Source organism: Didymella exigua, assembly GCF_010094145.1.
Source record: "Didymella exigua CBS 183.55 unplaced genomic scaffold M421scaffold_3, whole genome shotgun sequence".
Lineage (NCBI taxonomy): Eukaryota > Fungi > Ascomycota > Dothideomycetes > Pleosporales > Didymellaceae > Didymella > Didymella exigua.
The window spans coordinates 309,287-337,149 of record NW_022984777.1 but is presented as its reverse complement, the minus strand read 5'-3'; the positions used below and the strand labels follow the sequence as shown (position 1 = coordinate 337,149).

General features: G+C 55.0%; 14 protein-coding genes across 14 annotated transcripts; 9 read left to right on the top strand and 5 right to left on the bottom strand.

Annotated features, from left to right (window-relative positions):
* Positions 1-20: 20 nt before the first annotated feature.
* On the bottom strand, positions 21-1,046 carry M421DRAFT_89034 (GMC oxidoreductase; the record flags this gene model as incomplete). Its single annotated transcript, XM_033597731.1, has 3 exons — positions 21-445; positions 495-747; positions 1,011-1,046. The coding sequence occupies 3 exons, from the start codon at positions 1,044-1,046 to the stop codon at positions 21-23; spliced, it is 714 nt and encodes a 237-aa protein (XP_033452910.1).
* A 477-nt stretch (positions 1,047-1,523) lies between these two features.
* Positions 1,524-3,337, bottom strand: M421DRAFT_416283 (5-methyltetrahydropteroyltriglutamate-homocysteine methyltransferase). Its single transcript, XM_033591002.1, has 3 exons — positions 2,917-3,337; positions 2,211-2,868; positions 1,524-2,163 (listed from the first exon to the last, which is right to left on the bottom strand). The coding sequence occupies exons 1-3, from the start codon at positions 3,126-3,128 to the stop codon at positions 1,813-1,815; spliced, it is 1,221 nt and encodes a 406-aa protein (XP_033452909.1). The 5' UTR covers positions 3,129-3,337; the 3' UTR covers positions 1,524-1,812.
* A 704-nt stretch (positions 3,338-4,041) lies between these two features.
* Positions 4,042-5,119, top strand: M421DRAFT_97935 (NAD(P)-binding protein; the record flags this gene model as incomplete). Its single annotated transcript, XM_033598559.1, has 2 exons — positions 4,042-4,329; positions 4,376-5,119. The coding sequence occupies 2 exons, from the start codon at positions 4,042-4,044 to the stop codon at positions 5,117-5,119; spliced, it is 1,032 nt and encodes a 343-aa protein (XP_033452908.1).
* Positions 5,120-5,767: 648 nt separating this feature from the next.
* On the top strand, positions 5,768-6,741 carry M421DRAFT_416279 (nuclear transport factor 2). The gene is made up of 6 exons (XM_033591001.1): positions 5,768-5,874; positions 5,926-5,943; positions 6,028-6,094; positions 6,150-6,221; positions 6,268-6,366; positions 6,413-6,741. The coding sequence occupies exons 4-6, from the start codon at positions 6,162-6,164 to the stop codon at positions 6,524-6,526; spliced, it is 273 nt and encodes a 90-aa protein (XP_033452907.1). The 5' UTR covers positions 5,768-5,874; positions 5,926-5,943; positions 6,028-6,094; positions 6,150-6,161; the 3' UTR covers positions 6,527-6,741.
* A 158-nt stretch (positions 6,742-6,899) lies between these two features.
* M421DRAFT_416278 (3-ketoacyl-CoA thiolase B) lies at positions 6,900-8,449 on the top strand. The gene is made up of 2 exons (XM_033591000.1): positions 6,900-7,202; positions 7,250-8,449. Exons 1-2 carry the CDS (start codon positions 7,059-7,061, stop codon positions 8,345-8,347), a joined length of 1,242 nt encoding a protein of 413 aa, XP_033452906.1. The 5' UTR covers positions 6,900-7,058; the 3' UTR covers positions 8,348-8,449.
* M421DRAFT_416277 (uncharacterized protein) lies at positions 7,990-9,299 on the bottom strand. Its single transcript, XM_033590999.1, has 2 exons — positions 9,068-9,299; positions 7,990-9,017 (listed from the first exon to the last, which is right to left on the bottom strand). The coding sequence occupies exons 1-2, from the start codon at positions 9,250-9,252 to the stop codon at positions 8,480-8,482; spliced, it is 723 nt and encodes a 240-aa protein (XP_033452905.1). The 5' UTR covers positions 9,253-9,299; the 3' UTR covers positions 7,990-8,479.
* A 139-nt stretch (positions 9,300-9,438) lies between these two features.
* Positions 9,439-11,095, top strand: M421DRAFT_1269 (succinyl-CoA ligase beta-chain; the record flags this gene model as incomplete). Its single annotated transcript, XM_033587345.1, has 5 exons — positions 9,439-9,495; positions 9,605-9,685; positions 9,747-9,919; positions 9,977-10,862; positions 10,961-11,095. 5 exons carry the CDS (start codon positions 9,439-9,441, stop codon positions 11,093-11,095), a joined length of 1,332 nt encoding a protein of 443 aa, XP_033452904.1.
* A 1,156-nt stretch (positions 11,096-12,251) lies between these two features.
* M421DRAFT_399085 (ankyrin) lies at positions 12,252-14,050 on the top strand (the record flags this gene model as incomplete). Its single annotated transcript, XM_033590171.1, has 5 exons — positions 12,252-12,291; positions 12,502-12,617; positions 12,864-12,885; positions 13,172-13,390; positions 13,543-14,050. 5 exons carry the CDS (start codon positions 12,252-12,254, stop codon positions 13,980-13,982), a joined length of 837 nt encoding a protein of 278 aa, XP_033452903.1. The 3' UTR covers positions 13,983-14,050.
* A 1,917-nt stretch (positions 14,051-15,967) lies between these two features.
* On the top strand, positions 15,968-18,280 carry M421DRAFT_246113 (uncharacterized protein). Its single transcript, XM_033588555.1, has 5 exons — positions 15,968-16,018; positions 16,075-16,429; positions 16,486-17,206; positions 17,256-17,343; positions 17,397-18,280. Exons 2-5 carry the CDS (start codon positions 16,285-16,287, stop codon positions 18,225-18,227), a joined length of 1,785 nt encoding a protein of 594 aa, XP_033452902.1. The 5' UTR covers positions 15,968-16,018; positions 16,075-16,284; the 3' UTR covers positions 18,228-18,280.
* Positions 18,281-18,332: 52 nt separating this feature from the next.
* On the bottom strand, positions 18,333-19,418 carry M421DRAFT_89026 (uncharacterized protein; the record flags this gene model as incomplete). The annotated part of the gene is made up of 1 exon (XM_033597730.1): positions 18,333-19,418. The coding sequence occupies one exon, from the start codon at positions 19,416-19,418 to the stop codon at positions 18,333-18,335; it is 1,086 nt and encodes a 361-aa protein (XP_033452901.1).
* A 116-nt stretch (positions 19,419-19,534) lies between these two features.
* M421DRAFT_416272 (uncharacterized protein) lies at positions 19,535-21,007 on the top strand. The gene is made up of 2 exons (XM_033590998.1): positions 19,535-19,691; positions 19,778-21,007. The coding sequence occupies exons 1-2, from the start codon at positions 19,655-19,657 to the stop codon at positions 20,854-20,856; spliced, it is 1,116 nt and encodes a 371-aa protein (XP_033452900.1). The 5' UTR covers positions 19,535-19,654; the 3' UTR covers positions 20,857-21,007.
* A 1,582-nt stretch (positions 21,008-22,589) lies between these two features.
* M421DRAFT_246072 (uncharacterized protein) lies at positions 22,590-23,448 on the top strand. The gene has a single exon (XM_033588554.1). It carries the CDS (start codon positions 22,691-22,693, stop codon positions 23,150-23,152), a length of 462 nt encoding a protein of 153 aa, XP_033452899.1. The 5' UTR covers positions 22,590-22,690; the 3' UTR covers positions 23,153-23,448.
* Positions 23,449-24,428: 980 nt separating this feature from the next.
* On the top strand, positions 24,429-25,031 carry M421DRAFT_53549 (uncharacterized protein; the record flags this gene model as incomplete). Its single annotated transcript, XM_033595130.1, has 1 exon — positions 24,429-25,031. One exon carries the CDS (start codon positions 24,429-24,431, stop codon positions 25,029-25,031), a length of 603 nt encoding a protein of 200 aa, XP_033452898.1.
* Positions 25,032-27,178: 2,147 nt separating this feature from the next.
* Positions 27,179-27,848, bottom strand: M421DRAFT_416269 (uncharacterized protein). Its single transcript, XM_033590997.1, has one exon. It carries the CDS (start codon positions 27,568-27,570, stop codon positions 27,322-27,324), a length of 249 nt encoding a protein of 82 aa, XP_033452897.1. The 5' UTR covers positions 27,571-27,848; the 3' UTR covers positions 27,179-27,321.
* Positions 27,849-27,863: the final 15 nt, after the last annotated feature.

The following is a 27,863-nucleotide window of genomic DNA, read 5'->3' as shown; positions in this document are numbered from 1 at the left end:
TCATATGCCGGACTTATCTTCTAACGGTACTTCTTAGCGATGATCTCTGCAGCTCTTTCCGCAATCCCATACACCGCCGTCTGGATATTCGCACTACTCATAATCGGAATCACGCTCGCATCCACAACCCGCAGATTCCTCACCCCATACACCTTCAACTCGGGATCAACGACCCCTCCATTCTCCTTCGTCGGCATAGCACACGTCTCCAGCAGATGGTAGAACGTGCTCACATTCTCGCGTACGTATGCTTCCCACTGCTCGTCCGTCTGCGTGTCGAAGCCGGGATCGTACTCCTTGGCCCAGAGCTCTTTGAACGGGCTCGACGTACCCATCTTGCGGAGGTATTTGGCTGCCTCTTTGGTCGCTTCCAGGTCGAATGCGTTGCTGATGTAGCGCGGGTCGATGAGGGGTTTGGCGGACGCGTTGGCGCCGCTGATGTGCACTGAACCGCGGGTGAAGGAGTGCATGACGCCTGCCAGCGTACTTTTTACCGTATCCGGATGTGATGTTTGCTGGGTAGCCGCGCGTGCCGATGTACCCGTCGCCAAAGACGACTTGGAGGTCGGGCGCGCGGGATGTCGGGTCAGAGAGGAGAGAAAGCTTCATGCGGTCAATCACGTTGGATGGGTCAGCAACGGACCTCGCGAGCTGTAAAAGTCGGGTGCTTTTGCTGGCTGCTGTTTGCCACTTCAAGAAACCATAGCAGATGCCGCTGTACTGGTAGAGGGAAGTGTGCCCTTGGCGCTATAATTCCAGTTCGATCTCGGCACGAGTCTGGTTAAAGCGCAGGACGTCTAGGTCGGTGATGTTTGGCTGAAGTTCGTAGGTTGTCTGGATGCGCAGATGGTCTTGCAGATTTTCGCCTACGCCAGCAAGATCAATCTTCTGCTCGATACCGGCCTCAGCGAGGATGTCTTTGCGTCCAATTCCAGAGAGCTCTAGTAACTTGGGTGAGAGCAGACTACCCGCTGACAAGATTACCTCCTTTATGGCCTTGATCTTCTTACCGCTTGAGAGCACAACTGCAGTAGCGCTTGAACCATTATTGCCTCGAACCTGGGGCTTTCCCGGTCCATATATCATCAGATCGTTAGGCTGGGCCAGTATCCTGCCAAAACGCACCCCTCGCAACAAGGAGGCTACAGCTACGGATCCAGATCGCGAAGTGGATACTCGAAGCATCAGATCTCGACCTTACGACCGGGTCAAGGAAGACGCGATTCATCGGTGGCAAGGAGCGAGGATAGCGAGATACCCTTGAAACCGGTTATTGAGAAAACGACAGAGGTACACATCCATTGAGTGTGCAGACCGAGTATATAGAGAGGGCGGCTTTTCTCATTCTCTAGAATGTACATCCATCAAGCATTGAGCTCAGAGCCTCTCGCATTACACGTCGATACGACATAACCTCCTGTTGAAACAGGAAACAAACGTAAAATAAAAACTTTACGCACTCAACGAACATTCACTATCAGAAGGGCGCAATTGAAAATGAAGAGAGACCGTTGTAAACACGTAGATGATTTGCCTGTGAGACAGGGCACTACAGACAAGGGTGATATTGTGAGCATGAGAGAGCAACGCGCATGCTACCCAAATCTAGTCTTACGACCAGGCCAATTCAACAGACTGTACAGTGATCGTTTGGATACTCATCAATTGAACGGTAAACAACAAAGGCACATGGGATTGCATCGAAAAAAACAAAGCCCAAAAGGCTTTTGTCGTGGACAATATCCGCTATAAACTACTCACCTTTTTTTTTAGCTCACACGCTACATCTACGTTCCTTTTAAAATCCAATTCCTATTGCTGGCCTGGCCACACAGCATCAGCAATGCTCCTCACAAGCTGCAGCTTCTTGCGCATGTCCTCGTAGCCCAGCGAATTGCCCTCCGCATGCGAAGCGAATCCACACTGCGGGCTTACACAGCACTGCTGAATAGCATCCTCACGAGACTGTCCAGTGCCCTTCGCGATCCAGTCAGCGGCCTGGTTAACGCGAGCAATCATCTCGTCCTTGCTTTCGAGCTCGGGGAACTTCGATGTGATGACGCCGAGGACAACGTTCTTGTTCTTAGGCAGATGCGCAAGAGGCTCGAAGCCTCCGGCACGGGGGGTATCGTATTCGAGGTAGTAGGTGTCGACGTTCAGGTCCTGCAATTGTCAGCAATGGTTTCTGATGTAGCGCTGAGGTCACGCACCTGGAACAGCTTCTTGGCGATGTTGTCGTAAGCGCCTTCTGAGAAGTGGCGGCTGCCCACGTAGTTGCCTCTGCACAGGTGAATGCCAAGATGCATATCCGATGGGCGCTCGAAGCACTTATTGTAGAACTTGACGTATGCGTCAAACATCTCGTCAGCTGTGCGGTTGTTCTCCTTGTCTGCAGCCCAGCCCTCCAACATGTCCTTCGAACAGAAGTACGCCAGGTTGGGATCGTCGATCTGGATGTTCCTGATGCCTTGCGCGTGTAGAATCTTCAGCTCCTTTTGGTATGCCTTCGCTACATCCTCAAAGTATTCCTCATCGTTCGCATACACCTCCTTGGGGAAGCTGCGTCCGTTCAAGTAACGGAAGTGGTACCAGCTCGGGGAGATCAGGGTGATTTTGATGTTGTTCCACTCGCTCTCGGGGAGTAAGCTCTTCATGAGATCTACTTCGTACTGGTTGCTCGACTTGCCTGTGTGGCTGATCTTGTCAACACAGACAGTAACATGGTTAGGGACCTCCTTAGCCTCCATGAAGGACTTGACGTCAGGCGCGTAGGGGCGGAAGATGCTAGCATCAAACCCTTTCGGAAAACCGAGCTGAAGCTCCTTCATGCCATTCAGGGTCTCGAAGAAGGAGCCCCAGAACATGTGCCTTCACAATGTCAGCTGGAGAGATCAGCACATGAGGCGCGCCACTGACCTAGTGTACTCTCCACTGGATACGACCTTGAGACCACAGTCCTGCTGGAACTTCACAACCTCTGCCACCGCCTTCTTCTCAAGGGGGACCAGATCCTCTGGTTGAGCCCTGCCCGAGGCAACATCATACCTCTTCTGAACCAGCTCCTGGGGTCGAAGAAGAGAGCCTACGTGCTCGGCGCGGAAAGGTGGGCTTCTCTTGGGGGACGACATGTTCAATGGCAATTTCTGATGTCAGCAAAGAGGATTCGAGTTCAGACCAAAGATGCTAATGGGAGCTTCGCCCCTCTTCTAGGCTGGGCGCCCCGCATGCACCCTGGATCAATCGCTCATCTTGATCCGTGGAGCAGTTCAGCCCTGACGCCCAAGCTCAGGCGCAGCACTCGAGTAAAGGGAACGGGGAACTCAGAGGCCTTCTATTGGAGGCGAATGTTGTGGGATGTGGGATCCTGTGGTGGGGCCTCAATTTTCTCGACTTTGCCCCACATCTCTCCAGCAGACACCTCCCGTCGGCAGGACACCTCGTACTTCGTCGTCGCTGTCCACGGCAATTCAACAGGATTGCTGCGGATGTCACTTGCCAACACCGCTTGCGGAATATAGGAACATCATTGGCGGCCACCTTCTCCTAATCTATTGCCTTCAAGCACACGACATCACAGTACGGTCACATCCAGCACCTCAAGATGCGCTTGTTCCTCTGCTGCGGCGTATTTATACATGTGCCTTTCACAAAGAAAGAAGAGCTGACACATATACCTGGAACTTCCACGCATGGACTGGGCCAGCCAACGCCTATAGACCCCAGGACAGGCCGGACGCGAGCCGACCTGAAGATGTGAGGTGGAGAACACCACACCAAGATTCACTCGACGATGACGACAGCATGTGGACATAAGGCAGATTGCTAGGGTACTTCTGTCAGCAACGAATGAATGGCCATTGTTTTCCGCGGCGAAGCATGAATGCCGCTGTTCGGAGAGAGCTACCCCGCTAAGTGGGATGCATACAAATGTCGCAACATCTCGCGCCATGGAGGCTCTCGAACATCTTTCAGGCTTTCAACCCACCCCAAATCACTTCATCCTTACATCAATCGAATTGAACACCTCCAAAATCACCCACAATGACTCGTGTTCTGCTTACTGGAGCAAGCGGCTTCATCGCCGCACACACCTTGGACATCCTCCTGGAGCGCGGCCACTCTGTCGTTGGCACAGTCCGCTCACAAGAGAAGGCCGACAAAATTAAGGCGCAATACCAGGGAAAGTACGAGGACCAGCTCAGCTTCGCCATTGTTCCGGATATCGCACAGCCAGGTGCTTTCGATGAGGCTGTCAAGTCAGACCCTCCATTCGAGGCGGTGCTCCACACAGCCAGCCCGTTCCACTTCAACGTCACCGACGTGCAGAAGGTAAGATGCTCAGATGGAACACAGTAGCTGTTGCTGATATTAGCAGGACCTTATTGACCCCGCAGTCATTGGTACAACCGGCATCCTCAGCTCCATCAAGAAGAGCGCACCCTCAGTAAAGCATGTCGTCATCACATCGTCTTTTGCCGCCATCATCCAGGCCGATAAGGGCTTCTGGCCCGGTCACGAATACTCAGAGGCCGACTGGAACCCCATCACCTCCGAGCAAGCGACCGAGAACCCCATGCTAGGCTATCGAGCAAGCAAGACCTTTGCCGAGAAGGCAGCCTGGGAGTTTCTCGAGAAGGAGAAGCCCAACTTCACCATCGCTACTATCAACCCACCGATGGTGTTCGGACCCATTGTCCACGCCCTCGACTCCCTCGACAACCTGAACACATCCAACGAGCGCATCCGCAACGCTGTGCAGGGCAAGTTCAAGGACGAGATTCCCCCCTCGGGCGTGCACTTCTGGGTCGACGTGCGGGACGTCGCAGAAGCACATGTCAACGCATTCGAGAAGCCCGATGCCGCGAACAAGCGCTTCTTTGTCACCGCTGGATACTTCTCGAACAAGGAGATCACCCAGATCATCAAGAAGAACTTCCCGCAGTACAAGGATCTCCCCAGCGACTCGACACCCGGCGGCGACTACCCCGAGGGCACACCAGACAAGGGCCTGTACACATACAACAACAAGCGCTCGATCGAGGTGCTGGGTCTGAAGTACAAGTCGCTGGAGCAATCCATTGTTGACTCTGTGAAGTCTTTCCAAGCAAAGGGTTTGTAGGGTATTGGAAACGAGATGGAAATATAGATAGCATTGATAGATTGTAGACTACGTCTAGATAATGTGGATTGGCAAAGCGTGAATCAAAACCTGCGACAGTATGTCAGCGTATGTTGCCATGAGCTTGTGAAGAGAATAGCAAAGTGCGAATAGCAATCAGCCTGTTGAGCTTGAAAAATTTGGACTTCATCGTCGTTTTGACTCGGAAGTAACGTTTGAAGTAATGAATCATCATAATGCGGGATGGAGAAGCGTGGTGTGTACTTACAGTGGGTATCGTTGAGCAGCTCGCACGCCTGAACGTTAGAAAATGCAGACGATTAGAGCTTCACGACAGTGCGCGGGCGACGCCAGTGGAGTCTCGTCTGCCGACGCGGCTTGTAAAGCCCGCCGTTCGTTGCGGTCACTGTTAGAACATCCACCTAGGTCGTGTGATTGCATCGTGCCTTTCCGAGTGACTCTTACTCGACATCAGAAGGACGTGGTTTGCAGCAATTTGCTGCGCTATCCAGGTTCAAAGTGGTGTGTTGTGGAATTGAAAGTAGGACGAAGCGCGTCGAAGAAGAAAAGTAAGCACGCACGGAGGATTCTCGGACCGCTGCTGCCCCACCAGCCGTCAAGCAAGACGACCTTTTGACTGTGCCCAAACACGCCCAACTTGTGACAACACCAGCCCCTCAGCCTTTGTGCGCAGCCTCAGTAAAACTCTCCTCGACCTAAATTCACAGCGTCAAGCTTCAGATCCAGCAAAATGTGTACGTCACTTCTACCCCGCATCGAGCATGCCTTGGACTGACAGCAAGAAGCTTTCGAAGAAGTCGGCAGTATGTATACCGCAGACCATGGCGCGACCGCTTTCGACCAGCTAGACCTATGCGCCACACAGTGAACTGCGGCTGATCCCGAACAGAGCAGTTCGTCGAGTACTACTACAAGACCTTCGATGAGAACCGCGCTGCTCTCGCTCCGCTTTACGTATGCGCATCACGCCCGCAACTTTGGAAATGCAATGGCTGATGGCTCCGGACAGCGCGACCACTCCATGCTTACATTTGAGGCCTCTGGTATCCTCGGTGCACCGGCTATCGTTGAGAAGCTCCAGGTGAATATGACATCAGGCTGAAGGAGGACTCGGCTGATCCCCGCAGAACTTGCCCTTCCAGCAGGTCCAGCACCGCACCGACACGCTCGATGCCCAGCCCTCCGGCCAGAACGGTGTTCTCGTCCTCGTTACCGGCGCACTCCTCGTACGTATAGGAAGAAGCACGTGTTGGATATGGCTAACAACAACAGGTTGAGGGGTCAGAGAGGCCCATGAGCTTCACCCAGGCGTTCAACCTGCAGCAGGACAACGGCAGCTACTACGTCCTCAACGATGTCTTCCGCCTCGTATACCCTGCCGCATAAACGTCTGCCCTGCAGTTGAGACGATTGACGACGACATTTTGTTTTGGAGCATTTTCGCGAGGACGGCGGGATATGGGGTAGGAAAAGGTGGTGGAACAATTGCTTGACACGGCCGTGGGCACGAGCATTGGATGCTGTTTCGACGCCCGTCCTCGGACACTGACGATATGTAGCACCGCTAGATTGGCTGCAATGCATGTGCGTTTTACACACCGTCCTTCTCCAGCCTCGCGGCTCGTCCCGCGACAATATCCGCTTTCCACGCTCGTGTTGCTCTTATCCGAGCGGGGCCTCCTTTTCCGGTCATGTGATGGTGGGGATGATACCTTAGCCGCAGGATGAGCTCTGTTGTTCTCCGCCCGAATCCATTGCCGAAGCTCCAAATCGGAGCTGTAACATCATCGTTATGTCTATTTTCCGCGGCGAGCCTCCACGCTTTTTCTTTCCACTACCTTCTTGACTTTTTGCCTCTCTCCTACACCACCAAACTGTCTTGGACCCTCATTCTGCAATTAGCGTTTCCTACTTGACAATGGCGTTCGTACAGAAAGGCCTCAAGAACATCCTCCAGAAGAACCCCAACGACGTGGTCATTCTCTCAGCGCTGCGCACCCCAGTGACGCGGGCGAAGAAGGGAGGTCTGCGCGATGCCTACGACCACGAGATGCTCGGCGCGGTACGTCACACCATCGTCCCGTTGAAGCGATACTAACGAACGTCAAGGTCCTCAAAGCCACGGTCCAGAAATTCCCCAACCTCGACCCCGCGAAAATAGACGACATCTGCATCGGCACGGTGCTCGCAGAGCTCGGCGGCTCAAAAGCCGGCCGCATGGCCGCAAACCATGTCGGCATCCCGACCACGACATCCTTCAGCACGGTGAACCGGGCCTGCGCATCAGGCCTGAGCGCCATCACAAGCATCGCGAACTCGATCGCGGTCGGGCAAATCGACGTGGGCATCGCAGGCGGCATGGAGAGCATGACGCGCAACTACGGCAGCCGCGCGATCCCAACCGAGCTCTGGCCCGAGATGAAAGAGTCCCCCGTGAAAGAGGCGCGCGAGTGCATCATGAACATGGGCATCACGTCCGAGAATGTCGCGGCCCGGTACGGCGTCAGCCGCGGCGACCAGGACGCCTTCGCCGCCGAGAGCCAGCGGCGCGCGGCGCACGCGCAGAAAGCGGGCTTCTTCGACAAGGAAATCGTGCCTGTTTCCACACGCTGGATCGAACCCGAGACGCCCGAGAGCGTCAAGGAGGTCACCGTGACCAAGGACGACGGCATCCGCCCCACCACGACGCTCGAGAAGCTGAGCGCCATGAAGCCCGCGTTCAAAAGCGACGGCACGTCGACCGCCGGAAACTCGTCGCAGGTGTCCGACGGCGCCAGCGCGGCGCTCATGATGCGCCGCTCCGCCGCGGCGCAGCTCGGGCTCAGCGACCACATCATCGGGAAATGGGCGGGGACGCAGGTCGTTGGCTGCGCGCCGGACGAGATGGGTGTCGGGCCTGCGTTGGCGATTCCCGCGCTTCTCGAGTACACTGGTGTGGAGAAGAGCGAGGTAGATGTGTGGGAGATCAACGAGGCGTTTGCGAGTCAGGCGCTGCATTGCATTCGCACGCTGGGCTTGGAGGGGAATATGGATAAAATTAATCCGAATGGAGGCGCGATTGCGCTGGGACATCCGCTTGGGGCGACGAGCGGACGGATGTTGGCTACCATGTTGAGCGAGATGGGGCGCAACGGGCAGCAGGTCGGTGTTATGAGTAAGTGTATTGGGACGGGGATGGGCATGGCTAGTCTGTTTGTCAGAGAGTAGAGGGATCAAAGGGAAAGAAAAAAGAAAGCAAGAGAAAGATGCACCAAGCGAATATCAAGACTTTCATACATGCGAACCCCGGGGTATCGTTGTGCACCCGTAACTCCTGCCTTTTTGTAACGGAACTGGCTCTTAGATATCCTTGGCATCCTTGCCTTTACCCTTTTTCTTCTTGCTTCGCTCGGCGAGCAGTTCGTCGAGATAGCTCGTCGGCTTGGCTCTGCTCTTCTTGACACGCTTTTTAGGCTTGAGATCGATGTCGTCGTCTGAGTCGTCCTTTGGTTGCTCCTTGGACCTGGCAGCATCATTGGACTCGTCGTCTGCCTCCACGGGCCCAGTGCCTTCGTTCTTTTTCTTGGACTCGACGCTCTTCGACTTCGGCTGGGGCTTGGCCTTGTCGTTCCGCTTCCCTCGCGATGCAATGGTTGCGGCTCTGCTCTCCTCCTCGTCTTCGCTTTCTTCTGCGCCCTGGACAATGGGCTTTTGCTGGTTCTGCCATGCTGGCTGTTGGCGTGCGCTGGCTCGTTCGGCTTCCTGTTTCGCAGCTAGATGGGCTTTTGCGCGCTTCTTGCCGATTAGTTGTTCGAGAAGTTTGTCGTTTGATGTTGGTGCGCGGCGTGTGAAGCTGCCGTCTGCTATGTCTTTGGGTACGGCGTGGCCTACGCCGAGTCTGTCTGCATCAACTCCTGATATTGAAGCCGTGAGAGCAACAGCAATTACCTGTCATGGCCATAGTCTGACTGCTTCAGGTCTGCGTCTTCGTCTTTGCCGTCTTCTGCAACGTGACTTGCAGATGGGGCTGTTGGCGCATCGCCCATCCACGAAGTCAATAATTTCGAGCTCTTCGCGTTCACGAGACTGAACTTGTTCCCCAGCACATCGTCGAAGCTGTCCCTCTTCGCCATGTTTAGTCCTTGCTCTTATTGATTGCGAATTTTGGTTTCGATACTTCTACCCGGTCTGTATGAGGCAAGTTCCCGGCCGCCGGGAAGAATCGTGTATAGAACATCCGTGCACGCTACATCTCACGTTGAACCTGAAGCATAGCAACGGGCCAGCTCCATCACCTCCTCTCCACACACACCGACACCATGTACAACATTGCCCGCGCCAGCCGGCCAATGGCCCGCGCCGCCCGCGCCGCCTACGTGAGTGCGCGAGAGAGCTGCGGACGGGCCAGACAGCCAAACAGGCTCTGGTCCCTGCCGCCAGCTTGCATTGCAACTGAAATGGGGAGCAAGCTGACACGATGCATAGACTCCGCTGCGGCAATCGGCGGTGCAGCAGAAGCGCTGCCTGTCGATTCACGAATACCGCTCCGCGGCGCTGCTCGAGCAGGTACGCGCTGAGCCCCGGCCCTCCGGCGCAACACCGCGAGGATGCTAACTAACGCGCGCAGTACGGCGTCGGCGTGCCCAAGGGCGGAGTCGCGACCAATGCGGCCGAGGCGGAGAAGATTGCCAAGGACATCGGCGGCGACGACGCGGTCATCAAGGCCCAGGTGCTCGCCGGCGGCCGTGGAAAGGGCACCTTCGACAACGGCTTCAAGGGCGGCGTGCGCGTTGTCTACAGGTAGAGACACCACACATACGCAGACTGCAGACTGCGAACAGCGGCTAACGGCGACAGCCCCCGCGAGGCGGCCATCCTCGCCGACCAGATGATCGGCCACAAGCTCATCACCAAGCAGACGGGCGCCGCGGGCCGTCTCTGCAACGCCGTCTACATCGTCGAGCGCAAGTTCGCCCGCCGCGAGTTCTACCTGGCCATCCTCATGGACCGCGCCAGCCAGGGCCCCGTCATCGTCGCCTCGTCGCAGGGCGGCATGGACATCGAGACGGTCGCCAAGGAGACGCCCGAGGCCATCATCACCACCCCGATCGACATCCACGTCGGCGTCACCGACGACATCGCCCGCAACATCGCGACCGAGCTGGGCTTCTCCGAGCAGTGCATCGAGGACGCCAAGAACACCATCCAGAACCTGTACAAGGTCTTCACCGAGCGCGACGCCACCCAGATCGAGATCAACCCGCTGTCCGAGACGACCGACCACCAGGTCCTGGCCATGGACGCCAAGCTCGGCTTCGACGACAACGCCGACTTCCGCCAGAAGGAGGTCTTTGAGTGGCGCGACGTCACCCAGGAGGACCCCGACGAGGTCAAGGCCGCCAAGGTCGGCCTCAACTTCATCAAGCTCGACGGCGACATTGGCTGCCTGGTCAACGGCGCCGGTCTGGCCATGGCCACCATGGACATCATCAAGCTGAACGGCGGCGCGCCCGCCAACTTCCTCGACGTCGGCGGCGGTGCCACCCCCGAGGCTATCCGCCAGGCCTTCGACCTGATCACCTCGGACCCCAAGGTCACGGCCATCTTCGTCAACATCTTTGGCGGCATCGTCCGCTGCGACGCCATCGCCAAGGGCCTGATCCAGGTCGTCGAGAGCATGAACCTGAAGACTCCCGTCATTGCCCGTCTGCAGGGTACCAACATGGAGGCGGCCCACAAGCTGGTACGTACGAGCGAACGAGCGAACGAGGCCTCGTCCCTTCAACCGCAGAAAACACTTGCCCCTCCACCAATCAATGGACGCATGCTAACATCTCCCAGCTCAACGACTCGGGCCTCAAGATCTTCTCCATCGACGACCTGCAAGCCGCGGCCGAGAAGTCGGTGCAGTTCTCCAAGGTCGTCAAGATGGCGCGTGACATCGACGTCGGCGTCGAGTTCACCCTCGGTATTTAAGCTCCTTCTTCGGGCCGCTGTCTCACCCCCCGCATATCATCCACCACCCATCTACGCGATTTGAGAGTCCGGCATGCAGTCTCGTGCTCGGGCTGTTGTGTCTTTGTATAGTCTACCACCTGTGTTTTAGTGCAACGGGCCTGTGGCAAGCGCAAGCGCGGTATCTAAATGCATCTTGTTCATGTCTTCACCTTTGCTTGCCCGAGAGCTCTGTGCAGCTCGTTGCGTTTTGTTAAGCGTGCGGCGTTCCGTTCGACAGCACATGCTGCTGCTTGTCGCAGACCAACGCCGATGTTTCTTACTGACCTCGCCAGGCCTTTAACCGCCCCCCGGGCAGACGGAGAGAGCAAGACATGGCCCGAGACCGCTTGACGCGGTGTATGTTTCTGTTCATTGGCTGGAGAGGTCTACGTGGTACTCTCGCGTAGCTTTTTTGCGCGCACAGAAGGATGGCTTCATGCGCGATTATCACTTTTGAAAGGCAGACGCGGACTGTCCATCTCAGGCTCTTGTGGACTTTTGAGGTGCACAGCGGCATGCACACCAGCGTTTCTGCGTATTTTTTGTAGAAAAGAGAGAACAGTGTGGTGGTTTGAGATAACAGCGAGACAGGTTATGCACTCTATTCGCAGTTGTTTGTGGCCTGAGTTCCGAGGCGCTCCGGAAATATCCGTAAAGTCGCGTATTTCGCGTTTGAATCGTACGGCTCGTAAGCTCTCTTCATCATGTTCGGGGTTGCGAGAGAGGACACGTCCTCCTTCGCTTCTGAAGCTCTCTGTTCAATAGCAGATGCTAACAGACACACACCAGGCCAGTTCTTTGGTTCTTCCTTTTGATAGGAAAGAAAAAATGAGCATTTCATACCGAGACCCCGCTTATTCTCCCTGTTCGAAGACGTGGAAATGGATGCGCCGCGCAACACTCCCTCGATTAAGTTTTTGAAGCAGGCACACGCCACGAGACTCCGTGACGTCCTCTTAAAGACAAGGAGGCAAGCCATAGCTTATAGTCCTGTGGTGTTTTGCGGGTCTTGCGCAAACAGATGCAGAACATCGATGCTGCGAATAGTACAAAGGTTCTCTGCAGACTCGAACAGGGAACTCCATCGGAGGAACTCCCATTACATTGAAGGAAGGAAGGATGCTCCGCATTCAACATGCCCAACAGAATCGTCAAGTACTCGGAGAAGCATCCAGGTAAGGCGCGCGGGTGGAAGATCGCCGAAGCGGACTGGGAAAAGCATCGTGACAAGATCGTGCACCTCTGGCTCGAAGATGGTGACGAAGGAAGGACGTTAGGCGAGATCGTTGAGGTCATGAGCAGTAAAAACAAGTTTGTTGCGACGTAACTTAGGCTTCGTGAAAGATTCGATCATCCGAACAATCGCTTACCTATCGACTTTGTAGAGCTTCTCAGTACCATAATCGCCTTGTCAAAAAGTGGTCGATCCGGAAGAATATCACAAAGAAAGAGTGACACAAACTCTACCGTGAAGATCAATGGCGAAGAGGAAGGGGTAAAAGTACGACTTTTCGGTTCATTAATCGCCTGATCTCCATCGAAACAAATTATGACATTACTCTCGAGTGGAAGACTGCGTGCAGTTGACCGGGTGATAGCTTCATATTCACATCTGGACAACGCGCTGCAAGACATGCGTTCGATGAACGATTTCACGGATCTGGAGAATTGGTTGTATCGCCGACAGATACACGACACGAGCAATGCGGTATCTTCCCTTGCAATATTTCTGACACAATACGGATAGCCTTCAGCTGATTCTACGTGTGGTAAGCTATCATGCCATGTGTCTGCGTGACATCAAGCTGCTCGACTGGCTTCGTAAGCAAGGTCTAGCACTTGGAAGTCTTCACATCGATTACGTGGAGGGCGAGATCTTTTGTATGCACTCTGCTCCCTGCATGGATGACAAGCTCATCCGCCAAAGCAGACAAGATTTGTTTGTGCTACCTTCGCTTCTCGATGTTGCTATCAGGTAAGGAGACCCGGCCATGATACAGTATCTCCTCTCCGCCAGTCCTGTGCATAGAGAATCGTGCGCTCTACTACATGCAGTGAAAGCTAATGCTCACACTGCTATGAACCAACTGCTCCGGTACGAGGAACGTAACAGTACAAATACGAAGCGGACACAGTACAGCAGTGCCGCCTTACAAGTTGCCATCCGTAACCACAACTACCCTCTGATAAGAACATTGGCCCAAGCCACTGATATACACGGCCTCGAGCCTGTCGATGCGGGAGAAGGCGTTCTAAACTGGCTGGACCCTCTTGGTGAAGCAGTCTTGCGGGATGACTGCGACGCAGTCGAGATATTGCTGGATCACGGAGGCGACCCAGATGCAGTAGTCGCCTTCGAGGGGCTTCGAGAACATACACCACGAATTCAAATAACAGTAGTTTGTTACGAATGACGCCCTTACTAGTGGCCACCGACGTAGGGAGCCGCGCTATGACAGAGCTCCTTTTGAAACATGGAGCGAGCATCGATCGATCATTGGACATGGGGTTGTTGAGAGCACCATTGCAAAGGGCCGCTGAAATTGACGATTTTGACATCATGCGATACCTCATTGAGAAGGGAGCCACGATTGACACCACTCCCGCGTACGGCGGCGGTACTGCGCTGCAACTGGCTGCTATGAGTGGCCATGTCGGCATTGAAGCGTTGCTAATTGAGCACGGAGCTGACGTGAACCATCTACCTGCAAAAGGACCCGGGCGAACGGTATTCGAAGCAGCAGCGGAGTGGTGCCGTCCAGATATGATGTATTTCCTCATGAAACATGGGGCTCAGCTTGACCTTCATATAACCGAGGAGATTGGGGAACTCGACGATGCCGAGGATCAGGATGATTTGGATTGAGGTATTCTGGAGCTATGGTATATCTTTGACGCATGTCGTACCCAGTATGAACGCGCGATACAGTTTGCAGAGGAGCGAGAAGAGTACGCGTCCAAGAGAATCGTGGAAGGTCTGTGGCAGAAGTATAGTCACACCTTTGTTGCGTGACTGGGTTTCTAGCGAAATTGGCAAGTGCATATAGAGTACCACGCACACCTGAAAAAGGGTAATAGCGTTGGACATATGGGCATGACTGAATTTGTAGCTCGGACTGTCTCCAGCAGTGCATGATCCACAGTTTCTTCTCTTTTCGGCTTTCGTGGTTTTCCTCTCGCATGCATATTTGATAAATAAACCTCTCAAACGTAATGCATCTAGTCAAAAATTCTCATATTCAGAGACATGAGAGGAATTAGCGGAAAGGAAGTGAGAGCCGACAGTAATGAGTATTCTCGGATCCATGCGATCGCGCACTTGTGACACACTTACGTTATCATCTCCTGTTTAGGTTCCAGCGAAGAAAACGGAAATAGAGCGAGCATTTTCTGCAGGTCTTTTCGCCTCTGGTCTGGATTTTGGCCCTCACGGAAGAAACGGACTTCAAGAAGCACAGATATATCTTCCAGGACAGAAGACCCGAACATCCAATGCGATCTTTCGTGTCCTCGATCTTACAGTCGCCCCATGTTGCACTCAAAAGTGTGTTTGTGGAGGTCCTCACCCGCACATACGCCAACTAGAATAGACTTCCAGCAAACGTAAGGGAAAGTTCGAGTTAATTGAAGAAGAGCAGATAGAGGTCAACAGCTTCGGTACAAATTTTGGCTTCAGGGAGACGTTCATCTCTTGTTACAGAAAGCCACAGGAATGTTACATGCCGACGACCCTGTACAGAGGACCGTGAGTGGTGCAGTCGGCGAATAATCTCCCCCAGAGCGCTCTCGAGTGCGGACTTCCTGCGCAAGCCTCGAAGCTAAATCGCGTCGAATTAGCTGAGAAACGCTGCAAGCGCTTTAGATTTTTGACATACCTACCGGTAGAACATACAGTGTGCCACCGATTGCGAACTCCAACTCAAAATCAAATTCTATCAGATAATTAGCACTCACTCTCAACAAACTGTACAGTTTACTGACTAGAACGTTCGCTGTGCAGTATGTACAGCGACTCGATCTTCGTACACGAAAAACGTCACCTGTGAGATAGAGATGATCAGAGCCTGGAAACAATCCTGGATAGGAATGACGTGCAAGACTTTGAGGGAATCAACTATCAGCCTCGTGAGCCACACCAAATCTTCTCACCGGTCGACTTTGAATGAGAAACCGACATATAAGAGCCGGTGAGGTGTGCAATCCTGCACCTACATACACGTGCAGCAAGGCTGAGAGTACAAGGGTTTCTGGATCTCTTGCCACGCACGGAACGCATCCAGGACTAAGACGATTGATCTGATGATTCTGAACGGATGGTCTGGAGGTTCTACCTCCTAATGGTATTTCATCAACGTGTGTGCGATTGCACCATATGAAAGTGAGAAGAGAGTTCTGAATGCAAGGTTCAAGGTAGAGAATTTGTGCCCAAAAGTCAGCCTTGCGGTAGAATCATGGTTGATAAGGTCTTGAGCTGTCAACACAAAGGCGATAGCAATGATCCCAAACCACATGAATGAGGGCAGTTACCCTGCAATTACGTCGTGATTACCCTTATTCTAGGGTCGCACTGGCATGAGTTGCCCCTCGTATCAATGTATGAATGCGGCACAGTAAAGGGCAAGGACCAGAACACGAGCCCATCACCCTCGATCGTATGTGCAACCTAAGTGAGGAGCTTCATTTGAAACGACGCGTAGTTACAGCGCCTACATTCATATGGTCTAGGGTTTCCTTTGGCGTGATCTTTACTGCTTGTGATGGTTGCATGAACCCCCCCCCCCTTCTCGCGCAATCCCAGGGTATGATAGCGGAATGCCACAGCCAATGATTTCTCAATCTCCTCCATCTCAAGAAATACGAGTGAGGCGTTCGCACAAGTGCGGGGACGGGAGCGGGCCGGAGGTCAGTATCAACCATTCATCGCCGTAGTTTCGTCAGCCTGAGCCCTAACGTGGTAGATAATCATTGGCTACCTTCGACTCCAGATAAGAAATGTCTGATCATCTCGATATTTACGCTTCAATTCTCCAGCCAATAAGTGGTAACAATTCGTGGAAATGCATGTGAACGATGCGTCCGCGGGGCGTCCTCTACATCAGCAGTACAATGAAGCAAACCTACAGCCAACTGCCATCTCCCACGTAGGTCAGAATCTACTGTGATTCCTCATGTACCTTGCTGATTCGATCACGCAGCTATGTTGCGACAAAACATGTATGATGGATGACGACCGTTGGAGCTTGACCGGTGAGACAACCATGGTGGTCGGAAAACACGCTGTAGCAATTGCGTTATGGCAGGATATAAGAATAAGTGAGGAGACACAAAGAGCCATTCTTAAGTATCAGTAGATTGATAGAAACTTCCAGATCTCCCTTTGTCCACAATGGCTACGGATACAGGACGAAAGACACCCAGGCGAGATTCCGTTGTGGGAAGCATCAATTCCCCGGATGGAACGGCAGAAGTAGTGCGAGGTTTTTGCAGCGCACTAAAGGCATTCAATTCTGAGCAGGGGTTCCAAAGCCTAGCTGAGCTGGTAGACAGAGTCCCAAAACTTGAAGCGGATCTACTGGGAAAAGAGAGGGCACTGGCCTTGTCCCACGAGACCAGCGAGCGCGAGAGAGAAGTACGCCAAAACGAACGACACGAGGACCTTCAGCTGTACAGTGCAGAATACAAACGGTGGGAGAAAGAGAAGACACGTGTTGAGCAACGGATCGCTGAACTACAGACGAGCATCACGAAGAGAGACCAAGCCATCGCTGAAAAAGAAGCCAAGGAGGCGAGTCTGAAAGACGCAGGGCGTAAGTTTGAAGATCTGTACAGATCAACACAGGCCAAGTTGAAAGCGAGGGACGGCGAGATTACACAGCTTAAGCAACAGAACCAGGATAAATGTACCAAGGCCGAAAGTCTTGCGGCAGATCTCAAGAAGTCACGAGGCGAGGTGTCTTCTTTAGATGCCTTGTTGCAAAACATGCAGCAGCACAATGCGCAGCTCGGTTCGTCTTTGAAAGAGACCCAGGACCAACAGAAAGAGATTGCCAGCTACTCTGCAGAACTCCAGGATATTGACGCCGATCAACTGTGAGCCCATGACGACTAGAGGGTTGCAACGCCTGCTAACTACAACAAGGGCACAGGAGCTGAGCGTAATCTGGGTGTCAGTCACTCTACTGATCAGAAAGTTTGTCGGAGTTGATTTGAACGAGAGCATGCTCAAGGTACAATTTTCGGAAACAGGTATCGTGAGCCTTCACTGACCCATATCGTGTAGCGAGACTGGAAGATCCTGGACGATGCTGCCGGGTATCTACCGATCAGGCAGCTTCCGCAGTCCAATACGCAAATCGCCAAAGAACTGCGAGTGGTCAAGGTCCTCGCTATTCTAGCGGAATCGATTCACAAACACCTTCTACAGCCATTATACCAACCACCCAACGAAAACTGTGCCTTGAGCGGAGCTCTTTATGACCTCGCGTCTATCGAACCAAATCGGGAGAGGATACTGAGAGGTATGCTTCTGGCTGCGCTCGAGGATCAGCGGGAACAGGCCGAGTTACAACTGTTGGACTGGATAATTGACGATGTCGTCCAAAAACAAGGTGTCGGAATGGTAATCCGCCCAGATCTTGCCAGTGAATTTGAGGACACTCTTGAGAACATCTTGACTGACGTGCAAGACATTTGGCACAAGGTCCAACTTAGTACGCAGGTGTTCGAGTCACGCTTCGACGTTACTCAAGTCACGGACTTTAATTTCACGGACTTTGAAAGGCAGATTCCAGGATTCCAGCCCAGCGATCCGTCAAAGACGCAGCCCTACGATGATGACGATGACGTTGTCATCCTGTTCCCCACGATTTTCCGTGTAGGCAACGAGATGATACCCATCACTACTGGCACGATCGTGCGGAAGAGCCGAATCAGCGCTTTGGTCAAGGAGGAGCGGCATATTTCTCGATCTGCCGAGCCGGACCCACCCAGGCCTCGGCAGAGACAGAGGACCATGTCCATGTCCATGAGCAGCAGTGCACGAAATGGAACAGCGAAAGAGGCTTTTTTACCTCGACCAGGCGGAGCAGCCGACGGACCATCAAAGGTGTAATGGCCCTACTAGGGAGATGGAGGCGTGATTAGGTGTTTGTTAGTGATCTAGTTGTAATAAGTAAACATTGATTCAAACGAGCTGGAGCGACGCATTAGAGCATACTCAAGACCCGCCTTCATCCAGCTTCGACGCGTCAGCAGTGTCCACGTCCATCCTCAGCTCCACGCCCAGCTCATCCAAGAACTTCTCCGCCTTGCCCTTAGTCCTCTTCTCGCGCATGGCCCTCCTCTTCTCCTCGACCATCCTCTTGCGCTCCTCAAGCCTACCCCTCCTCTCGCTGCGCACCCTCTCCGTCTCCTTGCGCTCCTTCTCGAGATTGTCCATCTGCCTCTGTCTCTCCACCTCGTCCGTGTCGAAATACATGAACCCCGTGCCCCTCGTCCGCGCCTCCTGGCGGCCGTCAAAATGCAGCTCCGGCGGGGGCGTGAGCTCCTTGTCCCTCTTCGCCGCGAGGTCGGCCATGGCCTGCGCAATCGTCTCATCGGGGTTGAAGGCGTGGGTCTGCACCGTGTCGCCGTAGATGATCTGGTCCGGCGCCTCGGGGCGGGCTGTGAAGCGGTCCGGTGCGTCGAGCGCGCGCGTGCGCTTCCGCCGCTCCTCCTGCAGCGCTTCGGCGCGCGAGCCCTTTCTCGTCCGCCCGAACTCGTCCACGTACTCGACTTCGGCGTCGTCGTCGGCGTCGCTGTCGTTGTCCGACGAAGACGACGAGCTTGCGTGCCCGGCGACGCCCTTGTCGGCCTGTGCGTCTGCCCATTTACGGTCAAAGTCGACGCCGTACTTGTCGGCAATGTCTTCCACGTCGCCGCGCTTCAGGGCGTTGTAGAGTCGTGCCTTTTCCTCCATGCGCCGCTGGGTGCGCTTCCAGTGGGCCGCATCGTCGTCCTTCTCGTCGGCGGTGCGGGCGCGGTGTTTTTGCGTGGCGAGGTCCGTGTCGTCGAGGTCGGCGAGCGCGCGTTTCTGGGCGTTCCTGTTGTGGGTCTTGAAGATGTCGTCTTTGTCTTTCTGGCGGGCGCGGGCGGCAGGTTTGCTTGCGTCGCCGGCCGACGACGAGGCTTTGATGAGGGTGGACAGCGTCGAGGAGAAGGCGACGGTGCTGCTGCTCGAGATATCCTTGCGCTTGCTGCGCGCGGTGTGCTTGGCGCCGTAGAGATGCGCGTCCTTGCCGGAGAGGTGGGTGTTGCCGGACATGCTGGTGGATGTGTGACATTTTGGCGTTTGGGGGGAGACGCGACTGGGCGATGTCGGACCCAAGGCGTTGCATCATCGCGCTCCTCTGCCCCGCAACCCCACGTCGAAAGATGAATCGGCGGCTCCGCAGCGGCGTGAGTTAATTAGAATGACTGGGATTTCTGGAGCTCTCACTACCAAGTAGCCCAGTCCTCCTTCACTGAAGCTTCGCACAGCCAATTGACGCCTCAGCCACCATGTCTCCTCCCCGTCAAGTCTTCATTGCCGTTATTGGTACGTGCAGCTACACCAAGTGCCCTAGGACATTTTCACGCCAATCTCCAGCTTCGCCGTGAACAAACTATACTGACTCTCCCCAGGCGCCGGCGGCGTGGGCAAGTGCTTCCTGCACCAGCTCACAGGCCTCGCCCAGCGGCTCTCCCAATCGCCCTCGGCGCCGTACTACCTCTCCCTGATCTGGCTGTCCACGTCCAAGAAAGCGCTCTACCACGCCGACTACAAGTCGCTCTCCAACTGGGAGTCGGAGCTGCAGACCAACGCCAAGCCCACGCTGCCCCTGCCGCAGCTGGAGGACTACCTCGTCGGCGCGCCGGGCAAGGTCGTCCTCGTCGACAACACGAGTGACCAGCAAGTCGCCGCTGCGTACCCGAGCTTCCTCAGGAAGGGCATCAGCATCGTGACGCCCAACAAGAAGGCCTTTAGCGGGGACTTGCAGCTGTTCAAGGACATCTTCGCCGCGGCCTCGAACGGGTCGGGAGCCGGCGGCTACATCTTCCACGAGTCGTCGGTCGGTGCGGGCCTGCCCGTCATCAGCACGCTCAAGGACCTCGTCGAGACGGGCGACAAAGTGACCAAGATCGAGGGCGTCTTCAGCGGCACCATGAGCTTCCTGTTCAACAGCTTCCAGCCGACGTCCGGCGGCGGCGGCAAGTTCAGCGCCGAGGTCGCCAGCGCAAAGGAGAAGGGCTACACGGAGCCCGACGCGCGCGACGACCTGAACGGCCTGGACGTAGCCCGCAAGCTGACCATCCTGGCGCGCCTGGCGGGGCTGGACGTCGAGTCGCCAACCTCGTTCCCCGTGCAGTCGCTGATCCCCGCCGAGCTCGAGTCGTGCACGTCAGGCGACGAGTTCCTGTCCAAGCTGCCGCAGTTCGACGCCCAGATGGACGAGCTGAAGCAGGCCGCCGAGAAGGAGGGCAAGGTGGTCCGCTTCGTTGGCTCCGTCGACGTCCCCAGCAACGCCGTCAAGGTTGGCCTGGAGAAGTTTGACACGAGCCACCCGATTGCCGCGCTCAAGGGCAGCGACAACATCATTGCTTTCTACACTGAGCGCTACGGCGCCAACCCGCTGATCATCCAGGGTGCTGGCGCCGGTGGCGACGTCACCGCCATGGGCGTCACTGCCGATTTGGTCAAGGTCTTGAGACTGCTTCACTAGAGGGGTGTTGAGACTGCTTCACTAGGATGGGAGGGTGTTGAGCCTGCTTCACTAGGATGGGAGGGTGTTGAGCCTGCTTCACTAGGATGGGAGGGTGTTGAGCCGAGGGCGCCACGGCCGTAGTGATCGAAATGAATCAAATCTTTCCCGCTACACGGAGTGAAGCTACAACGTCGTGAAGAGCTGATCAGGTCGCCATGGTGCATACAGCTTGCTCTGCCATCCCGCTCGACGAGCCGTGAACACGCTTGCCCCCGTCTTCACCCTCTTCAATTTCACCTCTTCACTTCTTCACCTCTTCACCTCGACAAACCGCATCACTCACGCCCAGTTCTTCGGCCAAGCCCACCAGCACTGCATTACCACGCTTACCGACTCATGCGCGTGGCATACCCACCAGCACATCTTCAATTCCAATACGACGCAACGTCTGGGTCTAGATGCGATGCGCACATCGAGACGTTGACCCACCTGCGGTCCGGTGTAGATCCACACTCTCCAGCCAAGCACGTGCGAGTCTGGGGAATGTGGCTAGTGAGAGGGCATGCTGACGTGGCTGAGCTATCGAATGCAGTGGAGCTCGCTACATGCAGTACGATATGAGGGAGGAGGAGCATGTGGGCCGAGCCTTGCGGGGTCCGGAGAGGGTGAGTTTGCCAGTCGTTAGAGGGGGGGAATTGAGTGAGGTTCGAGGGACTCTCGCTGCCTTGTTGTATTAGTGTCGGGCTGAGGGTGTTTGCCGAGACCGATGTCTTCCTTCCGCATCTTGCGCGTGCTTGACGACTGAAGGATCGAAGACTTGCTTTTGAGCCCGCGCCTGCGCTGTACCTAGTTGTGACTGATATGCCCGAATCCTACCTGCTATCTCTCGCACACCCACGAAATTAGTTCACTTCGCTGGCTCAGTACTCTGTGCGACAACGTGTCCAGCACATGGCTCCCGGTTTCAGGATTGCGGCGTCCAGAATCCGTCCGGAGGGTGTGTTGACCGTGGTGCCGGAACCGCACTGGTCTTGGAATCGTTACACTGATCTGGGCGTGACGGGCGCGCGAGTGGTCAAGAGATGCGCTCCCGGGGCCAGGCTACTTGGCCTCGCTTGTTCTCATCCACGTGCTTTCGCCCTGAGAAGCCCCCGCGCGACGATGAAGGCGAGTGGTGGTGAGGTGGCTTGAGGGAGCGGGGTGAAGCGCTGCTTGGCGTATCTTGGCGTATATGCTTGGCGACGGGTTAGCCTGGGTGACCAAGCGACATGTTGCATGATGGCGTCGAGGCTGTGCAGGTTTGTCGGCATGGGCTGCATCAGGGCAATGTCGTGCGCATCCTTGCGCATGGACTTATCTTCATGGTGGTGTTTGAGACGAGGTGGTAGGATGATGGTGAGGCTACTGCCAGCTGATCTTCGGGTGATATGCGACCATTGTCCTACCAAGCGAATAAACAAAGCAAAGTTTAGTCAAGTTCGTAGGTCGAAGGTGATCGGAAGTGCCGGATTATGTCCGCTGTCGTCCGCTGCCGTCCGCTGGGAGTCATGGAAGGTCAGGTTGAGGTGCATGCGCGGTCGCAGGAGTGGTCTCACCAAGCGCCGAAATAATGCACCGAGAAGGTACTCGGACGGGAATCGCGATTCGTGACGTCTGTGTCGCAAAAAGCGGTATGCGGCAAGGAATGATAAGATGCATCCTTCGGGTTCGTTGCTTTTCCAAACGGCTGAGTTTGGGCTGCAATGCTGGAGCGTGCACGACCAGGCCAGTCAGGAGAACGGCGGAGCTCAGGTTGCAGGACCGTTCGCAGATGAATGATCGCCCATGAGATTGTCGCAGTGGCTCTCATGTGATGATTCCTGTGATAGACACGGGCTTGGGGTCGAGGAGGAAGGTGCATTCGGCCCACGGGACAATGACTTCATCCGAAAGTGTGACCGCTGAACAACGTTCGGACCTTTTCTCGCATTTCAAGAGATCAACATGGTTCTCCCGCGCAGAATCCTTCGGCATGCCGACAGCTTCGCTACCGAGATTAGTGTATGCAGCCTTTGATATTGGCCACGTTTTCCAGGCGGGAGAAGTGCCATGGAGCGCAGTCCGCAGCGTGCGTCTGCGGGACGTGCGAGGATGGCGTCGAGGAACAGATCTGATAGAATGTTCGGCATTACTTCGTACTCTCTGGCTGCCTTCCGCAGTGTCCACCGCTTGCAGCGCAGCTGTGACGGTGTGCTCGAGTCAAGTTGGCACTTCGGCAGCGTGGGGAGACGATCCCCGGCGGAGGTCGCCCTGTCCGAATCGCCTGGCAAAATAGACACCCTGGCCATACGCAGATTGCAGCTGTCTTCAGTCGTCAGAGCGCGGCCACTGTGTCAGGACGACAGGTATTCTTGTTGCACAGGGGCGCCAATAAAGGGACACGGTGCGGCGTCGTCGCCTGATACGAACTCGTCTCTGCCAATGAGGGGCACCGCGTTCACGCAGCAAAGGGGCGCTCGGGTGCGATCATGGACAGAACAACCAACGGTCCGGGAGCGGTGAGACGTGGACGTTTCGTTTGCGTGCCTGTCTGCGATGCGCGTCCCAGAAGAGTGGCACTGATCTGCTCAGGGGAGTGAAGGGGCTTGTCACTAGTTGTCACCTTGGTGCGCCGTTAGCCTGAGCTCCGTGTGCGTCGTCCCGCCGCCCGCGGACGGGGATGCTCATGAAAGAAACCGCATCTAAACCGTGCCGGGGCATTGTGTAAGTCAAGTCATGGCACGCGTGGCTGTTAGAGACTGCCAATCTCCTCTCCGCCCGCGCTAGACCTGCTCCCCATGTCAGGCCTGTCGTACGCTTTCGAGCCCAGCGCCCGCGGTGCACATTAAATAAAGACTCCCTGCTGTGTGACCTCCGCTGTCCAGCTCACGACTTCCATCACACGATTACTGCTTTTCCAGCGCACTCGTATTAGATAAGGCTGGCCTCACCATCACTTGCTGATCTACTGCAACTCTATTTGACTGGCCCCGCTGCTCATCATCGTGTAAGCCAGGCACCACCAAGACACCAGCACCAACCGCAGATCGTAATCCCTCCACCAGCTTCCACCTTCCGCTGCTCTCCAAGGACACATTACCTAGCCGAATCACATTGGGCCGCGTTTCTCACCGTCGCACTACAGAAACTCTCCCCGCTCCCCGTCAACTTGGAAAGGCAAGGGATCTCCTGCTTCCAGCCCATCAGCTCCCATTCCTTGGCATACTGCAAACACTCGCTCCCTCAATAAGTGCAAGCCTGCTGCCTGTTGCAAAACCACTCAACAAACCATCTCAAAATTTGGTCGACTATACCTAATACTTCCTCGACCATCACCCCGCTCTTGCATCCATCAGTGTGGCTGTGAAGACTAGCAACTAGTTTACCCCAGGGATCCTCGCCACCACCGCTTGGCCTTTGTCTTGTGACAGTCGCCGTCAATCTCTCGACCAGAAACCACGCACACGTACCAATCGTACATATACACCAAGTCTTCCACCACGACGTCGTCTTTCCTACAAGGAACAACACCTCGCAAACGCATTTACCTCGACATTACCTGAACCAACACCATGTGCGTCACAGAACTTTGCGTCACCAAGCAGGCCTGCCAGCATCGCTGGTACCATCTCGTCCGACCATGTGCACCAACCATGGATCTGGCCACTTGCCCCAAGAAGCTGGGTATCTCTGGATGGGAAGTCAAGGTCGACCACTGCCCCTACTGCCAGGGCCATGCAACCAGCTCGGCCTACCGTCTGATTGGTGACGGCCCAGCTCCACCCGTTGGGTCTCTCTCTGGTCTTGCACGCGCACACTCAACAAGCCTTCACGCAGCTCGCCGCGACGAGCGCCTGCAGCTTATCACATCCAGGAGCGACAGTGTCACCAGTATTGGCAGTAAGAGTAGCATAGTCACAGCAGCATCAGAGAAGAACCGCGCCATGAACGCAAGACTCGACTCGTACTTCTTCCCATCTGAGGGCTCTCCAGTCTCGGCTTTTCCCAGATCAGTCCGCGAACCTGGCGATGAGAGCGCCACCGAGAGCTCCAGCGACACATCAAGCAACGACCAGGCCAGCCTACGACACCAGTCCATGTCCAACGAGCCGTACAAGGTCGGCATGCTTTCGCGCATCGGTCGCAAGACCAAGCGATTCTCGATGTTCAAGTGAGCATTCTCCACATGTTGAACACTCCAGCCACGTCATGTTCGATGCACAGCCTGCGCCCAGCAATCGCTGCGACTGTTTACGTTGAGGCTTACCATCATCGTGGGCCTAGACCGCCTGCGCTCGACCGCCAAACCCAGCGGAGCCGGCAGCCGGGCTCTGCGGGTCCTGCAACCGAAAACGAACATCCAGACTTCGGTCCGATCTCGTGAAACTGCAGCCATCACCATCACGAAAGCATCGTCGAACCATCGTCGACAACAGCTCACTTTAGACCATCCTTCTCCAGCGCAGCGGCATTCTCCACTTCTACCCTGTTCTTTCTTACGTTCGGGTCGCCTAGTACGACGCGGATGCGCTTGCTTTTCTTCAGATACCCACCTTGTTTGGCTGCGCGCAGTCACATGCCATGTCTAGCTTCATCTCTACTTCGGCGTTTTCACAAAAGAGTCAGTCTTTGCAGCATTGGGCTGCGACAGTACAGACAACCTTCGCCTCGCGCATTCTTTCGGACAATGTTTCCGTTCTTGACTTAGAATTACGTTTGAGTAATTCTTAGGGTGCTCTTTGAAGGCGCACGGTCGGCCATGTTACTGCGGCGTTGGCTGCAACAGGTTTGTTGCTGCAAACTCAAATTCTCAGTACGCAGCGTGGCTATTGCGATGCTATGATCAAAGTCAGTGCAGCGCATACCTTGGTATCCATAGCAATACATTTTTGTCTCCGCCTACTCCACTGCGCCCGAACACCGTGCTGTGAATGCATTCTCTTCCACCGCTGTTTCCGCAGTGCAAAGGCTAGATACACCAGAGGACTGGCAGTCGTGCGACGGCACACCGCCATCTGCGTCTCCTTGTCGCCTCGCCTCGACGCAACGTTAGTGATCCACTCAGACCCGCTACCTAGCTCTCTCTCGTGATGCAGCTGCTGCATGGTTTATCTTCGCCAAGATATGCCGGCACGCATTCCGCTCCGCTCCGGGACGGTTTTTGACCGTCGCAGCCGGAGTCGGTGTGAAAGGTGAGATCACGTGGATTTGCCAGCCGAGGTGCGAGGTTGCTTGCTTGTTCTCTAACCCTGCAAGGTGCAATGTTTCATCTTCTTGTTGACAAAGCGTGATTTGCGTCTGAGGCGAATATAGTACCTGCAGATCGCTGTGCAGAAACTTGGCCACCCTGCACCCTTCCATCTCAGTACTCACAGTCCCAAGCACGAGATCCATCACGAAGTCCAAATAAGCACACCAAGCATCATAACAGTCTCGCTATACCCTCGGCGACGTGTACATCCGTCACAGCGCCCGTTATAACGGTACCGGTGCTGGGAAGGGGCTTGTAGTACGCAAGCCATACGGAAAGTACCACATCCCAAAAACAAAGTTATGAATGAGCTCTTGAGACAAGCACACCAAGCATGCCTCGGTAGCATAGAGAGCTAGTGCGGCGACGTGCAAAGGGACGAGCCTTGTGCAACGCGTTGATGCGTCGATCCACGACAGCGGAAAGTACCACCGCCGGGCCACATTGCGCAAGGGCCAGAAGAGATAGCCAACCCCTGGAGAGCCTGATGGTTGTTTGGTTGAGGTAAAAATAGCCCTTCTGATCGATACTTCGTCATGCAATACAGCGAAGGACCGCATCATTGCATATGAGCGTACAAGAGAGCGACCACAGCGCAAAGTCCCACATCACACAGCACAGCGGAGTTTCCTGCTTACTCAAAGAAAAGCATCGTATGAGGAGGGCCACAGCCACGTCACCGTTTCCAGCAGATTGGGTGGAATGCGCAGGTTGTGTGCTTCGGATGCCCTCAAGCATTCTTTCACACCTGGGTACAAACCTTGACGAAGCTTGTTGAGAAATCCTGTTGCACCAGCTCCTCGCGCGAGGCTCACACGCGCAGGAATGTGCTTCTTCGTGATGGTGATCAACACTCGGTACCCTGAGGGCGGGCACAACCGGTGGTCAAGCATGAACAAGCTTCATTTTGCAACTTTCGTGTTCTCTTGTGTGGTCTGACCTGGGGTAGGATTAAAACGCAGATCGATATAATCCCCGGCGTTTTTCAGGACATTGATCGCCATGGTCCCGACTTCGACGATCCGGATCGGCGTGCTGTTTGAGTTTAGGGAGAGAGACAAGCTTTGGGTCGATGGATCAGGATTAAGAGTTTTGGGCTTATTTGTCGATGTGAGAGGTGTACCACGATCTGCAATCTCAAGGTCCGATGACTTTGCGATTCTTCTACAAACGACCCTGGAGGCACGCAGCCAACTTTCAGACTCCGGCGCTTTTCACATAGTCTGGTTTTTGAGATTCTTGCTTTCACGCTCCCCTTCTGTCAACGAGAATACTGCCAAAGCAAGCATTCCATCTACCAACAGGATAACGGCCTGACACACAGAGAGCTCGAGAGGTACATGACTCGTAGTCGTACACCTCGTAAGCTTGTCTCCCAGGGCCCGTCGGGAAGTTTGGTACGCCCGAAAGCTCCTCCAGAGAGCAGCCGTCCTCCTGAAGTATCCACGGGACTTCGACAACATATTGTCGAGCCTTTCCAACCAATCTGGAACTGTACGTCAGTCTGTTTCGGTTTTGTGGCGTATCGCAGACTCCATGTAACGACCTGGCTGGCACAGCGCGTACCGCAGCCGTGTTGCTTGTACCGGAGTCATCTCGCTGCAATTCGGTGCATCCATCATCGCTGGAGGTCGCTGGATGTCGCCAGAGGCGTCGCGGGGTCTTTCCTAGCGTTCGGTGCCATCGTGAGAATCATAGGTAGAACAGGTTACGTGAGTGTGAGACGAAGACGTCGGACAGAGTGGGCAGTGCTGGT